Genomic DNA, 16768 nt, shown 5'->3' with positions numbered 1-16768 from the left:
ATATTCCCTCTGTCACTACTAACGCATTACAGAGGGAGAGATGGTTGGGAAAGAAATACATTTTGTTTGTTACCTTGTTGTCTCTTTGTAAAGAATCATGATTCACCCGCAGGTGGGAATGACTATGTTTTTTTTTAAAACAAACCCCCAAACTGTACGCTTTGCTCCTTATATTTGATAAGGTTTAAACATACATTGTTATGTGAAAACATGATGGGGTGGGGGGAGGAATTGATCCATCTTAACTGGCAAGGGGGTTGGATATATTTTGTTTCTTAACTCTTATGCAGGAAGAGTTAAGCTATTATGCAGGAGGTTAGACTGGATTGGTCCTTTCTTGCTTTATAGTCTGAGTCTAAATTCATAGATTCATAGATACTAAGGTCAGAAGGGACCATTCTGATCATCTAGTCCGACCTCCTGCACAGCGCAGGCCACAGAATCTCACCCACCCACTCCTATGAAAAACCTCACCCATGTCTGAGCTATTGAAGTCCTTAAATCATGGTTCAAAGACTTCAAGGAGCAGAGAAGCCTCCCTCAAGTCAACCATACCCCATGCTACAGAGGAAGGCGAAAAACCTCCAGGGCCTCTCCAATCTGCCCTGGAGGAAAATTCCTTCCCGACCCCAAATATGGCAATCAGCTAAACCCTGAGCATATGGGCAAGATTCACCAGCCAGATACCCAGGAAAGAATTTTCTATCCTATTGCAGTATCATTATTCTTTAGATTTATTGGTTAGTATCATTAGTATCACAGTCTTAATGCTTGTTTGAGCTAGTTTTGTTGTGCACAATTAATCTAAGGAAGTTACACCAGCATAAGATAAGGCCATGTTTTCTGCCAGCACAGTTATGTTGGTCAGTGGTATGAAAAGGTGTGACACCTGACTGACATAGCTGAGTTGGCAGAAGCCCCTAATGGAGGTGCAGGTTTATTGACAAAAACTGCAGTTTTACTGGTATAGTTTGTTCTGCTCTTGGGGGTGTGTGGTGCAATAAGTTACACTAGTAAAAGTTTCAGAGTAGCAGCCGTGTTAGTCTGTATTCGCAAAAAGAAAAGGAGTACTTGTGGCACCTTAGAGACTAACAAATTTATTTGAGCATAAGCTTTCGTGAGCATCCGATGAAGTGAGCTGTAGCTCATGAAAGCTTATGCTCAAATAAATTTGTTAGTCTCTCAGGTGCCACAAGTACTCCTTTTCTTTTTACTAGTAAAAGTGCAGTTTTGCCAGTATACATGGATCCACAATAGGAATGCTTTGCAAGTATAGTATTACAGTATTCCTATATGGGTAAAGATCTTCTGGTGTAGTCATGGACTAAGGGGTGTCTCTAAACTGAAAGTTGTATACTTTTTCAGTTTAGTTCATCCATTTGAAAGAGGTTAAAATTAATTTCCACTTCCCCTAAAAAGTTCCTCTTATTTTGGAATAAGAGTGACCACACAGGGAATTATACCAATATAATTAGTAAAATTGTCCTGTGTGGAGATCTTTCCTTCAATACAAATGTTTATAGACTGGGACGAATGTTTGGAGAGTCTTTAAAAATACGTTAATACTTCAAATTAACTGTTAATCAACTAACTGAAGGTAAAAATTAGTGTAGACAAAGAGTTTGGTCTGAGATTTAAAAAAAAAAAATAAAGTAACCACACTTTTTGCCCTTTAAGAGCAGGAGTTGGAGACTGGAGTGGAAAATGTGTGTGTTGGCCTTTTAACTTGGTAGAGTATGTATTTAGAAGATAATAAACAGGATTAATTAAGGAAAGTAATGAATATAGGTCATATGATGTTTATGGCCATGCTGAGATGTAATTTTTAAGTAGTTCTGAGGAAATTCACCTATTAAATGCTCTGTACATTCAAAACCAATAACAAATCTTACAAATTAACCAGTTACTGACTCTTCTTTCCCTGCCAACCCATCAGGAGTAATACAACTGTCGCATAAAGGTTCCCCCCCCCCCATACGTTCTCTCTAGCTCATCATCTTGAAAGCCTGGGAAAACAGATGGGCCTTGCAGAGTGTCCAGAAAGCTAACAGATTCAGGTTCTGTTATACCAAGGTAGGAAATTGGTTCCAAAATTGAGGGTCATTCACTGAAAACACTCTGCCAGCAGTCCACTTACAGTTATACCAGAGGTCTGTCTACTTCATTTCTTCAGCTGCCTGGGTATATCATGTTGGGAGAGCTTAAGTCTTTTATAGGCTAAAAGAAACACCTTAGTATTAAAATGATTTGGAGTAGGGGGAGTTTTAAAATGCAGTGCATTTTTTACATGAAAATCTAGTTTTTGGGGACTGGGAGTGAGACCGCTTCCAATATCCTTGTAATTTACAGTTAAATATCTTTTAATTAAATCTTCATAAAGAGTAATTTAGTTATAGTGTTAGGCCTAAATTGCCAACTCTGCAAAATACAATTAGATCCGTGGTCAAAGAACTAATGTACTGTTAAAATGTAGCTCTAGTTCACAATTTCAGATGTATGGTTATACTTTACTTCCCTTTGTTTCTATGTTAGAAATACAGATTGTTAAGAACGCTTGTTTTAAAATGTTGGGTGACTTTCAGGGCTTGTTTACATGGTGCTTTAGTGCATATTAGCTGGGGTGTAGATTCTAGTTCACACCAGCATTTTGCACACTTACAAGCCCATGTGGATCCTGCTGATGCATGCTCAAAGTTCCCTAGTGCACATTAACATGATATTAAGCCCTCACTTAGGCCTGGTCTACACTACAAAGTTAGGTTTGGATAAGTACACTTGCATCAACCTAGTTATGCATGTAGACTCTGCTTTCGGGTGCAACTATGTTCTGATGTGAATGTATCAGGGCGCACCTCCTCTCCCACAAGTCCCACATCAAGAGCTCCTAAAGAAACCAAATGTAAGGTCACCTTTCATGTGAAATGGAGAGGAAAAGAACTTCTTCTCTTTTTAGATAGGATGCTCAAGGTTCTCTGTACATAGCTCTTATTAGGAAGAAAAAAATTTTACTGTTACAGTTGTGACTGCTCTTAAGTTTTTGACAGTATGGCCATTGAAAACAAAGAAGGGAATACTTGGTTTTTAGTAAATCTTTGTCCTTGGATCAACGGTACTGAATCAAGGTGGTTCTGCTGTGTTGGAAAGTTGGCATTTGTATCTTCTATTTTAAAAACCACTGTGCTATTTATATTTATAACAAATGACAAACATGGAGCATATCCCCTTCTGTAATGGAGACCAAAACGAAGCAGCAGTCATAGGGCATTTGTGGTCAGAACAAACAAATTTTGCTGTCAAAGTTGATATAGGTTTCTCAGAAAGAGTGTAATGAAAAGATAAGGAGCTATCGATATTCTGGAAAAATCTTCAAAGCTTTTACACTGGTTCATCAAATAAAAGCTAATTAAGCAAAGGCTACTTTTCATTTGAGCAGAAGATTTTACTTTTAAATAAGTCTGAGATATGAGGCCTTGGAAAGGAGCAGATGAAGTCATTATTGAGGATAGTGAAGCTAGCTTTTCTGCTGGAGTAGGCTACACCAGCCTGACAGAAGATGTCGGATATACTTGTTTGTTTAGTATACAGTAAATAGGTGTATGTGACTGTAGTTCACATTATGCTGTTTCAGAAGAAATTCAGGAAAAACATGGTTGAAGCTTTTGATAAAGTAATCCTCTTCATTAATTTTAAACTAATACAGGACTTGCTGGATTTAGGATTCTGTAGTTCAAGAATGCAAAGTGGCCCTTTGTAAACTGTACTGTCTCTAAATATTGAAATTTTATATGCGGCAAAACATTTTCTCGTTGTAATCAACAAGTTATTAGGATGCGGGGAAGCAGAAGTTTTAAATATTCCTTTTTAAAATTTTTTTATTTTTATCTGTGGGGGAGAGAATTCTTTGCTGCGTGTGACAAACCTGCCCAAGACACTCATTTACATGCTTATAATCAGAGGAACTTGGATTGAAGGAGGCATTATGCTTCAGGCTGCCACGTTCATTAGGTTGCTGTTAGATGCTAAAATCTATGCCATTTATTTTATTAACTTATAACGTATACTACTATTTAAAATTTAATTTTTCATAGTTTTTCATAATTATTCATGCTTAATAAAACATCTATTAAAATAGTCATTCATTGTTTTTAAACAAAAGCTTTTAAAAAGCTAAAGAAAACTATTCTACTTTATAAGGCAAAACTATAGTCACTCTTCGCTGCATCAGTATAATGCTGTTGTGTATCTTGGGTAATAAATATATCAGTCTTTCAGATGATGAGGTCTGCTTATCTCTTTGACTGCCTGCCTTGTGACTTTTATGTATATGAACTTGACAGGATGGAAAAGTACTGAGATTGAAGGGACTCTGTCAAGTAGTTTAGATGGATAATTTAGGTGGTGTATACAAAAGTCTAATCACACATTTCAATAAAAATGTTTATGTATATTTCTATATAAAACAGCTTTTGTTCAGATTTAAACAGTCCTAGGCAGTGTTTACAACTTGAACATGGCAACACTATGTTAATGCATGAGAGCTGGAAAGTGAACTTAATTAGCAACAAAAGGGAAACTAGTTCATTTCCATCTTCCAAGTTGAGAGAAATGCAAAAACTTAACAGCATAAATAGAAAAGTGAAATTTTGAAAATTTTTTTACTTCTAACTTCATGTGTTTGTAAACACAGGTAAAGACTCTATTACTTTTTAGCATAAGATCTTGAATATGTCCATGTCCCTTTTAAGGAAAAGAACAGTATATTATAAGATTAGAAATGCTTCTAGCTCTGATAAAATAGTTATAGGGCATGTCCCCATTGTCACATTACAGCAGTAGAGAATTCCAGGAAGAGTCACTTTTTTTCCCCCTGACACTTATTGAGGAACTTCATTAGAACACTGAAAACAGTATTGTCTCTACTAGCTATTCTGCTTCACTGTACAGTTTATGCCAAAAACCTTCCCAAGCTCGCTCCCTCCCATCTGGCTTTTTGCCACAGATTTACAGAAGCAGTGCACAGAGCCTCATGCCTACCACTACGGGAATCAATGAAGTTCATGAAAGATGTGTGGTGTTACTGGTGTGTGTGTGTGTATAATTAATCCTAGTTAATGGATATTGTTGGATGCCCTTCTGGCATGAAGAATAAGCATTTTGAATGGAATCAGACTAGAGATGGGCTGAAGTTTTGATATTTTTATTTGAACCTCCCTAAAATTCAGGGGTGTTTAGATCTAGGGTATTGGTCTGGGCTCATCTCTGATCACAAACAGACTATTTTTTAATCTGCACCCCTATCTTCCCAATTTTTCAGTTACTGGTCCATCAGCAAAGCCTAATAACATCATTGAACTTTAATCACTCATACACAGAAGTACTTAGCTTTTCTGGCAAAAAGAATGAAAAGGTGCCAAAAGCAATTAATATCACCAATATTTTGCCTCTGTCAGATGTTGAAGCAGCAAATTACAAGCACTGGAGTTGACATGAGCAAGGGACATTATATTAAATGGGAGTAGATTTCATATGCTGTTGATATGCTGATTCTTGATTGAAAATCAACAATCCTCATATGCTCTTCAATGTGTTAAGTAATTTTAGGATAAAGAGACAATTTCTTCCCCCTCTACCTTTAAAGAGAAGTGATTTTTAATTGATTAGCCAAAATTCTGTTCAGAAGACTTTCAGACATCCTTTATATATCATAAAGAAGCAAAAGAGTCTAGATAACCCATTCCCCCCCCGCCCCTCCAATATCTTTGAGTACAGATGTAGCCAAAATTTACTGCTTACTGGTGATGTCCAACAAATCTTAGAAGAAAGCTAGTTAATTAGCAATAAAGTGCAATAACAATACTTCAAAGTATTTTTGTAAATTCTAAGCACTGCAAGTCCCCTGTGAGGCAAGTAAGAATTGTCTTCCTTTTACAGATGTGGAAACTGAGGCAGAGAATTTTGAGTTACTAATCAAAGGTAGTAGCAGAAGTTTGTCTGAGTAGGAATTATAATTTGGAGTTTCTGGTTCCCAGCCCTGTGCTTGCAACTCTCAGCTGTGTTAAACTAAAATATCTTTTAGCTGACTACATGTGATTGGTTAAAGATAGGACAAAGGTATGGTGAAGTTCCTTAAAGTATGCAGTGTTACATGGAACAGTTTGTTTATAAAAAGATACATCTTAATGACTTAACCAAGAGGATTACATGAGGCAGATGAAGTAACAGAATGGAAGCCACATAAAGTAGAAATAAAAGACAAATATAGCCAGAACATTCAATTTAAAGGCAAAATAACATTGCTTTTGGAGTCTGAGATGTATCAAAAATTGACACTATTATTTTCAAAATAGAATAGGAGAGCATGTACTAGTCACTCAGCATTTTTTGGTGTTAGTGTTGAGAATGATTCATAATGTTTGAGAGTCACTCCTTATGATGATGGAATCTGGTTGATTAAAAACAGTAGGCAGTTATTAGGCACTGGAAGACTGAACAGAAAAACTATATTAAAAGATTAAGATTATGTAGTATTAAGAGAAGTTCAGAGGTTTCTCATGATTATTCCCTTTCTTGCCGTTTGTATCTGATATATCCAAGTATATGTTTTGCAATACCGTAGCACTACGTGCAGGATAAATATAAAATTAAAGAGTTAGGGCTAGTTTGGTTAAGGAAGAGAGAGAGAGAGAGAGGGTGTGTGTGTGTGTGTGTGTGTGTGTGTTGTAAAAAGGGCCTTGACTAGCGAGTAGAAGGAAGACCTTGAAAATATTGAGTTGTAAGGACAGAAGGAATAAAGCAGGAAGAATGTCTGGTTCAAAGAATAACTAATGAAATAAGGGAAACCTTTTTTTTTTTTTTTTTTTTTTTAAAGCCTCTGACAACTGGGGTGGCTGCGGGTAGTTTTAAATAAGACAAAAAGAATCTGTCTTAAAATGAGTTACCATGACCCTTCCCAACCCACATACCAGCATTGAAGCCTCTGGGAACCAAGGTGCAATGGAAAAACCATTGGTCAGCAAGAAGGAGGGGAGCAAAGGCCTTGAAAGGAAAGGCAGTTGTAAATCTTATCTGGATTAAGACTGGAAATAAGGGTGAACTGTTTTAAATTGGTTTTTAGCTGAAGTCAGTAACTGGCAATAATATCACTTGTTTGTTGAAAGGTATAAAAAGTAAACTCTTAAAGGGTTCTTTGTTAATACCTGCCTGATCATGTTGAAGCCAACCAGTATAGGTCTAAGCATTCCAGGTTTAGCCTGTTTGTAAGTATCTTGATCAAATGCTTATAAACTTTGCTACTGTTTGGATGTAGTAAATTGCTTATTATTTAGGCTTTTTAGGCATGTTTAGAGCAATTGAATAAATACCGTTTGGCCTTTGGATTTAATAAAGGAATTTAGGGTTAAATTAATGTCATGGTAATACTCTGCAATAATAATAATTCCAATACAAGGTGAAAAAATGTTGGCTATGATTTAAAAGAAGACTATAAAAATTGTCACTTGGGGACCCAGCTTTGTACAGTAATGAACAGATCTTCTTCAGTCCTTTTTAATCTTGTACTTAAATACCGTTTGTCATTTATCAGTTTTAGTTTTAATAGAATGTTGCCCCTTATTTTGAGATTATTTTAAACTTGCAGCTCTTCATTTCTCATAAATTTGAAGCAGCTTGGGTTGATTTAAATCAGCAATCAGGAAACCTTGTTTTAAAGCATTTATTTTAATCTCGTTTTGCATTTGTACTTTTTAGTAGTTTTCCTCATTGGTTGGTAAAACTGTTAAAACATGTTGACTTGCATCTAAATATAGCCTTGACTCTAAATTTTGAATAAATTTTTGCTAATCAGGAGGACACACGAACTGCTTTAATGCGTAGATAGATTAGCTCCACATACATTATTCAGAATCTTAATTTTTACATTTTTTATCACATTAGGAAATGGTGAATGATGCATTTCTTATTTACTAGATAATTTTCTACTCTTAGTTTGTGTCAAGCTGCATTTGGATGGAAATTGGGATTAAACTAAAAATAAACAAACATTTTAAAATTATTTGTATTAGTTAAATATAACTGCCTTAAATATGCTGGTTACATAAGAAACAAGTTTCTCAATACATATTTTTCTTTTAGAACAAACTGACTTATAAAACAAAAGAAGTATTAACTATAATTAGGGAATTATCTGCATCCTTGGGTCAGATTTTCAAAGGTATTTTGGCATCTAATCTCCTTCGGATTTTAGAATTAGTAGATCTCATTGTCTCCTACCTGGTTTTTATTTATATATTGGAAGAGGAAAACAAGCTTTCCTGCTTTCTCAGATGCCAAGTAGTTTCTCAGCTTTGAATGAACTAATCCAAACTAACAAAGTATTCCCTCTGTATCTGCTGCTAAACTAAGTGATGAAGGCAAAAGCTTTTGTATAGAACAGAAATTGAAAGTACTTGCATTTGTGAAATGTCAGCGTTTGCTCCATTATAAAGATTGAGAATAATATCGATACTTAATGGAGTGCATGAAATTGTGACACATTTATAAAACTTGAGTTGACCTTCACAGTTAAAGATGTTTTCCTCACGAGTTTGTATATATTTTAAAAAAGCAACACTGATTAAAAATTTGAACGGTTTCATAGTAGCAGCCGTGTTAGTCTGCTCACGAAAGCTTATGCTCTAATAAATTTGTTAGTCTCTAAGGTGCCACAAGTACTGCTTTTCTTTTTTTAAAAATTTGAAGAGAGCTCATTATTGCAGTGTATTACTTTTTGTCACTTATTTAAATGATTTTAAGATTATATGATGTTTAGGCATTAACATTGGTTGTTATAATTTCAAATTTTAAATTTAAACAGATTTATTTATAAAAAGAATATATTTAAATTAAAAATCTGATTTTTTAAAAATGAATTATTTTGTTTTAATCCACCTTGCTATAAACTAATCAGCACTTCAGCTTTGCACTTCAGCAGATGATATGCCAGTATCCAACAAAAGCAAAGTTTCTACACCAGACTCCCACCATGGTGGGAGCTTGGTGTATCTTTTGAATATAATGCTTTTTAAACAGCCTCTCTTTTGTTTGGAATAGGGAAAACACACTGCATTATGATGATGTTGCTGTTCCATTAAATTACTGTAGGATCATATTTAATATATTAACTATATTTAAAAGGATGTTTTTCTTTGGATGCAAAGTGAGAGATTTAATAGTTAAAACTGAATGTATGATGATAAGGCAGGGGTGGCCACCCTGAGCCTCAGAAGGAGCCAGAATTTACCAATGTACATTGCCAAAGAGCCACAATAATACGTCAGCAGCCCCCCATCAGCTCCCCCGCTCCCAGTGCCTCCCACCCACCGGCAGTCCCACGGATCAACACCTCCCCCTCCCTTCCCCCACCTCCTGATCAGCTGTTTTGTGGTGTGCTATGGGGGAGAGGGGGAGGAGCAAGGGCACGACAGGTTCAGAGGAGGGGTTAGAAAGGGGTGGAATGGGGGCAGGGCCTGTGGCAGAGCTAGGGGTCAAGCAGTGAGCACCCCCAGGCACATTGGAAAGTTGGTGTCAGTAGCTCCAGCCCCAGAGTCGGTGCCTATACAAGGAGCCGCATATTAACTTCTGAAGAGCCACATGTGACTCCAGAGCCACAGGTTGGCCACCCTTGTAATAGGGTGTCCCCTCAGCAGATTTTATAATGCTACACTTTCCTTTAGTGATGAGGATTGTGCTAACAAAACACTGACTGGTACCAAAATACTATGTTTATAAATGGGCTTGATCATTCATGGCCAATATTTTTGATCTAACTCTAATGTCTCAGTAATTTGGTTGTGTTTTGTTTATGACAGGAGGAAGCATCTCCATATACTTTACTTGATATCTGCTTGAATTTTCTGACTGCTGACCTAGAGAAGTTTTGTACAGAAAGGCAAGATGGAACACTGTGCTTGCAGGAGCCTGGAATATTTCCACAAGAAGTGGCTGATCGACTGCTGCAGACTATGGCATTTCATGGTAAAAGCTTTATTTTGAAGGCAGTAGCTGTAGGTTTTCCACTAGAATATTACATTGCAGCCCCTACTTTATAATCTAGTAGAATCTGGCACTGGAGTCACATGAACCCTCTTCCTTAATCTTCCATGAAGGATTTTTGCTCTTCTGGCTTTGTTACAACTTCTGCTGAATGCATCATGGATGGATAGATAGCTGCCCTCATGGATAAAATGTCCTTTGTCCCATGTTTATGACCTCATTTTAATGTTTCTTTTCAATTAGATGTCAGAACTTTTCGCTGGGGTTCTTATTTCTGTCAGTTCATCAGATTCCTTTAATCTTCTCTCTTTCTGGAGATACTCAGATATTTAATTAGAAAGTTAATAGAATCTTTCATGGAGTAATTAACTGAAGTCTGTCTGTTCCACCCTGCATCTGCATAATTGCATCTAAAATCACCTGGCTATAACACCTTCATTTATTTCATTTTACACAGTAAGCAATGTACGTAAAATGTATTTCCTTGCTGAAAAGACAAACCAAACCAGGGAATGCACTACGAAAAACTGTCAAAACCATTATTTTCTTCTTCTAACTATATATTAAGTGCAGGTCTAATGGAATGGAACTGAGCTCTTGAAAGCTTCCTGTAAAGCAATAAGCATGCTTCTGGAATTATACAAATAAGAAATCTCTGAACTCCTTCCAATCAGTCAATATATTTCAGGTAATAAGGGCCCTTGAAGTAAACATGATATTTTGGTTATGGTCTCACCAGGGTGTTGCAGGCGACTGTGGCCTTCCGATGTCTGCATATGTAGTCCAAAACTGGATTGTCCTCTTCCTTTTTATTTATGTATTCTTTTTACTGCCATGTTACGCTGCACATGCTACCAAATTTGTTGTTCTTTCGCTTCCTCATCTCCCACCATATCCCCCTTCATTTCCCACAGGTCTCTTTAATGTCTTTTTCACATTGAATCTCTTTCTGAGCAACTGCTACATTCTGAGCATGAGGAATGCATAAAAGAGCTTCGTTTGCTTTGTTTAGTGTATTGGTCCCACTTACAAAAATAACAAAGTTCTGCTTTTCTGTTTTGTTTTTTTATTTTGTTTAAATAGTTAAAGCAGGTTGGAAACTGGTTCTTAATTTCTAAAATCAGACCCCAGGCCTTCAATATGGACCGGCCAGGAAATGGAGGGTGGGGGAATCTCAGCAAAACGTTTTGAATTTTTGTCAAATTTCTAACCAGTTCTCATAAGTTTGTGGTGTGTGTGTGTGTGTGTGTGTGTGTGTGTGTATATATATATATATATATATAAAGGTCCATGTAAATGCAGGTTTTAATCTAAAATGTCCACCTCAAACATAATTCAAGGTTTTTTTAAAGACGGGTTAATTACCAGTTGAAATTTTCAGCTTTATACGAAGCAGACTAGGTTTTGTATATGTTGTATTATAACTAGGGGTCTGCTTAAATTGCGGCAAAATTACGCATTACACATCTGTGAAATTTGCTATTTATGCCGTGATCAATCCGTGAAAAATATGTGATTTCTCTGCAGTGTTTCTCAAACTAGGGGCCCAGACCCAAAAGGGGGTCAGTCACAAGCCTGTTAGGGTGTCGCAGTTTTGCCACTCTTACTTCTTCACTACTGCTGGCAGCAGTGCTTCCTGAAGCTGAGTGGCGAGATGGAAATACCATGCCACTCTTACTTCTCCGTTGCTGCTGGTAGGCAGCATTGCCTTCAGAGCTGGCCACCTGGCCAGCAGCTGCCACTCTCCCGCCACCCAGCTCTGAAGGCAGAGTGCAGAGTGGTGGCTGCTAGCCGGGTGTCCAGCTCTGAAGGTAATGCTGCCTGCCAGCAACAGTGAAGAAAGAAGGGTGGCATGCCATCCTTCCTTCTGTGCTGCGACAGCACTGCCTTAAGAGGTGGGCAGCCGGAGACCAGATTTCATGGGGGAGACCAGATTTCAAGGTGCGTGAGACAATTTTCATGGCTGTGCATTTGGTAAATCCCTAATTATAACTACATTGACTGCAAACAGTAAACTTAACCAGTTATTCTTGTTAACCCTTGTTGTTTTTCCCCCATAGGTTTCAAAAAAATCTGTAATATAACATAAACTTATTGCTGTTTTTCAACAGGGCTGCTGAATGATGGAACTGTGGGCATCTTCCGAGACAACCAGATGCGCTTGAAACGAGCTTGTATTCGGAAAGCAAAAATCTCTGCAGTGGCTTTCCGGAAAGCATTTTGCCATCACAAGCTGGTAGAACTTGATGCTACAGGGGTGAATGCAGATATTACAATCACAGACATCATAAGTGGACTTGGCAGCAATAAATGGATCCAACAAAACCTTCAATGCCTTGTATTGAACTCATTAACTCTCTCCTTGGAAGACCCATATGAAAGATGCTTCAGTCAGTTGTCTGGTCTTCGTGCTTTGAGCATTACCAATGTTCTGTTCTACAATGAAGACTTAGCAGATGTTGCATCACTTCCAAGGTTAGAAAGTCTAGATATATCCAATACCTCTGTCACTGACATAACTGCACTCCTCACCTGCAAGGATCAACTTAAGTCTCTGACCATGCACCACCTGAAGTGCTTGAAAATGACGACCACACAGATTTTGGATGTTCTAAGAGAACTAAAATATCTGAATCATCTTGATATTTCAGATGACAAACAATTCACATCAGATATAGCACTTCGTTTACTAGAACAGAAAGATATCCTACCTAACCTTGTGTCTTTGGACGTTTCTGGAAGAAAACATGTTACAGATGAAGCTGTAGAAGCATTTATTCAGCAACGGCCAACAATGCAGTTTGTGGGACTGCTAGCTACTGATGCTGGCTACTCAGAATTCCTTACAGGAGAAGGAAACTTAAAGGTTCGACTTCTTAAGTTTAAGTCTATTTAAGGTTGTCACAACAAATGTGGTTCTTCCAGAATGAAATTATAGGTTCACCTCCCATCATAGTATTTTTATCCATTAATGGCAATTGCTAATAACTGTGGCTTAGGCCTTCATGTAACTGTCCTGGAGCCGAAATTTGGGTCATATTTAGTGTAAAATTGTCTATTTTTCCATACCAGTCAATGAGTCTTGAAGCACTGCTTTGAGATATCAAACATATGGGAACAGGATGTTAGCAATGGATAGTCTGAAACTATTTATTGGCATAATAAACTCTGGTTCCTCGGCATGACCTCTAGCATAAAGCATCAGTATTTCAAAGCCTCATTCATATTGATGCATTGGCATTTGAATACAACTTTGAGCAGTTCTACTTAACACAGTAGATGCAATAAAACTTTATATTCAGGAACTGATTTTGTACTCCAGCTCAACATCTGTTTTTCAGATTGATGTTTCTGCCTGTCACCCAGCCCTTTTATTACATCAGATGTGAGCCTCACCTCGGCCCCCTCTTTTCTGGATAGGGCATCGGCTACCTTGATCTCAAACCCCTGAATATGTTTAATACTCCTGCAAAGCTGCAGTGTAGAATCTGGAGTTGGTTCATTTTGTTCTCTGGAACCATATTAATGGTGAGTGATCCGTTAACAGCCTGAACCACCTGTTGGAAGGATCTGAGCTGCTTTACACCCCACACAATAGCGTAACATTCCTTTTCTATTACTGGGTAATTCTGTTCAGTGAGAGACAGGTTTTTGCTCAGAACTGCAATGGGGTGTTTCTTCCTGGTCTGCATCAGTACATCTCCTAGGCCTATGTTGGATAATTCAATTCAAATACTTTATTAAAATCTGGACTGGCCAAAATGGGTGTGCATCTCCCCCTTGATCTCTTTCCTCATTGTCCCTATAGTCCTGTAAGCCCTTCTGTTTACTAGGTGTGCATCACTGGTGTTAATGTGGTGGTCTCTCTGGTAGGTGAAACCAGGTTTGTTTAGAAAATACCATTTTTTGACTTTGTAACACAGCCATTACTTCTCTCCCTTTATTTTTTTTACGGGGATTAGCTCTTAACTTAATTAATGCTCTCTAAAGGGTTCTTTCCATTACTTTCAGACATTAAGTCTAAGAGAGGCAATACTTTGCATTCCTCATCTGCATAGCATATCATGTTTACTATAGCCTCTCCGTTATGGTAAGCTTTCACTCTGTTAATATGTACAGTTGTGGTAAATCCTGACTATAGAGTTTCCGTACTTGATAAGTGAGTTCATTTAGTTTCTCTATCGCCTCAAAGGGACCTTCCCATGAGAGTATTTCATGCTTTTTGTAGGGGCAAATACCAAAACACCTAGATTAAAGCTCTTTCACTTGTCTTCTTGTCATACCATGCTTTTTGTGTAGCTTGGCTTTCTTCAATATTATGCTGTACCAGCTCCATAATGGTTTTAGCTCTGCCATGAATTTAGATACAAATTCAGTTATATTGAAATGTCTGCTAATATGTGTGAGCAGCTGACAGTAGGCACCCACAGTAATTTCCTGTGAGATCAGAACAGTTGTATAACAGTCCAGCAAAACTTCTCTATGAAATATCTTGTGAAGATAAACTGATAACCCTAGGTAATATAGCATGTGAAACAGACGTGAAGCTGGACATAAGAGTTCCAAATGGTGTGGGTTTTTTTACTCGCAAAATGCATCATAGTTTAGTGATAATCAACACTGTATTTTATCAATAGGGCAAGTAAAAACATGACAACTGAATCTCTCAGAACAGTGTAGTATGAAAGATTATTTCCTGGTCTGGCAGCAAGATATGAGAGATTAGTTTGGCCCAAGCAATACGGTATGCAGAACATTGATTGACTGTGGACTTGTTCGCTGTAAACTATTTTAGATAAACACATTAAATGCAAAGTCTCTGGGCAACATGTATCCCTTCAGATATTCTGAGGTGAATTAACTTAACTTTTTTTTATGTGTATAACAATTCACCAACTGCAGTCAGTGAACCATTTACTTGCCCCTAGGAAACACATGAAGTACCATAGCATATTGCTTACGAATAAAGAGATTTAAAAAGCAATGGCATTAGATAATGGGAGTGCTCACTGTAACAGGGGTGAAAAAGATATCACGTGAGCAAGGGTAAGTTTTTAAAGGTACTCTCCAAAGCCTAAGTTCTTTTGTCTTGACTTGGGGGGGGGGGGGGAAGAAAGTGTGTTCTTAACCTGAGTTTTATGAACTCATAGAAGTGTAGGACTGGAAGGGATCTCAGCAGGTCATCTAGTCCAGTCCCCTTCCCTCAAGGTAGGACTTAGTAATAACTAGACCAGGGGTTCTCAAACTTCATTGCACTGCAGCCCCCTTCTGACAACAAAAATTACTACACAACCCAGGAGGGGGACCGAAGCCTGAGCCCGCCCGAGCTCCACCACCAAAAGCCTGAGCCCCGTCATCCAGGCTGAAGCCCTTGGGCTTTAGTTTTGGCCCTGTGCGCTGGGTCTCAGGCTTCGGCCCTGGGCAGTGAGGCTCAGGCTTTGGTTTCTGCCCTGGGTGGTGGATCCTGAGCTTCATCCCTCGGCCCCAGCAAGTCTAACTTTAGCCCTGGTGATCCCATTAAATGGGATCACAACCCACTTTGGGGTCCCGACCCACAGTTTGAGAACGGCTGAACTAAACCATTCCTGACAGATATTTTTCTAATCTGCTCTTAAAACCTCCAATGACAGAGATTCCACAACCTTCTGAGGCAATTTGTTCCTGTACTTAAGTTAATTAACTCAAGGTAAATTCTAGTGAAGGCAATTGTGATTTTTCACACAGTGGCTTTGATTGAAATCAAATTGATTTAAATCATGATTTAAATCACTAGTCAGGAAGACTTGATTTAATCATGGTTTTCTACATAAAAATGCATTCTTTTTGGTTGTTATAACCTTAATACATATTCTTCACAACTCAGTGATAGATGAAGGTTTCATTTTTAGAAGGTACACACGATACATTTTTAAACAGTGATTTATTTTGAAAACTTTTCAGATTAGTTTTATAGCTACACCTCTACCCCGATATAACGCGACCCAATATAACATGAATTCGGATATAACGCGGTAAAGCAGCGCTGCGGGAGCGGGACTGTGTGCTCTGGTGGATCAAAGCAAATTCGATATAACGCGGTAAGATTTTTTGGTTCCCGAGGATAGCGTTATATCGGGGTAGAGGTGTAGCAGATATTTATGAAATCATTGGGAGGTGAACTATCTCTAATTCAACAGGTTAATCATTAATATTTGGAGGATTTCCTTGCCATGCTGTATTAGGAGGAGAACATCATCAGACAGACATTTAAATTGTTTTATTTAACTAAAATAACAACTTTAGGTATTCTGGATTTGTTTTCTTCAACAGCAAACGTACAATATTTTAACAAAAAAGCATATGTACCCAGCTTCTCACATTTATCTCCACACTTTTCTTTGTCCGGATCTATTCCGCCCCCAACTATCTTCTATTCATTGAACTTTTTGAAACTTTGCACTTTTAGAGAGAGGTAAGGGATTGACTCTGTGTACACAAATTTGCAGAGGGACAATAGAGTTGAGGTCTGTTATTTCTCACCTCTAAATATTTATTTATTTAAAAATATTGTTGCTGTTAACGAGCACGTTACCTCTGGAGACACAAATCCACAGTTTGAGAACTGAAAAACTAAGCATCTCTGATGGTATCTCCTAGGCTGAGCACTGAGTCCCATTGGGTAGATAGAGAGATTAACCTAAATAATCTGTACGGAAGCCTGTGGAACCCCATAAAATTGGGTCCCTAATCCATGAACTCT

The 16768-nt window shown here is 37.8% G+C and overlaps 1 protein-coding gene across 3 annotated transcripts in view; it reads left to right on the top strand.

The window, feature by feature from the left end:
• Positions 1–16768, top strand: part of LOC119860684 (protein zyg-11 homolog B) — a 42545-nt gene that overhangs the window by 7044 nt on the left and 18733 nt on the right. For 2 of the 3 annotated variants that reach the window (XM_043520322.1, XM_038414702.2), the window contains exons 2-3: positions 9846–10011; positions 12141–12895. In XM_043520322.1, coding sequence (XP_043376257.1) covers positions 9846–10011; positions 12141–12895 — 921 coding nt within the window. Of the gene's footprint in view, positions 1–9845; positions 10012–10602; positions 10718–12140; positions 12896–16768 lie in introns of those variants that run through there. The other variant, XM_043520323.1, reaches the window with a different exon arrangement.

Source organism: Dermochelys coriacea, chromosome 8 (assembly GCF_009764565.3).
Source record: "Dermochelys coriacea isolate rDerCor1 chromosome 8, rDerCor1.pri.v4, whole genome shotgun sequence".
NCBI lineage: Eukaryota > Metazoa > Chordata > Testudines > Dermochelyidae > Dermochelys > Dermochelys coriacea.
The sequence above is the reverse complement of the archived record's forward strand: the minus strand, read 5'-3'. Positions and strand labels throughout refer to the sequence as shown.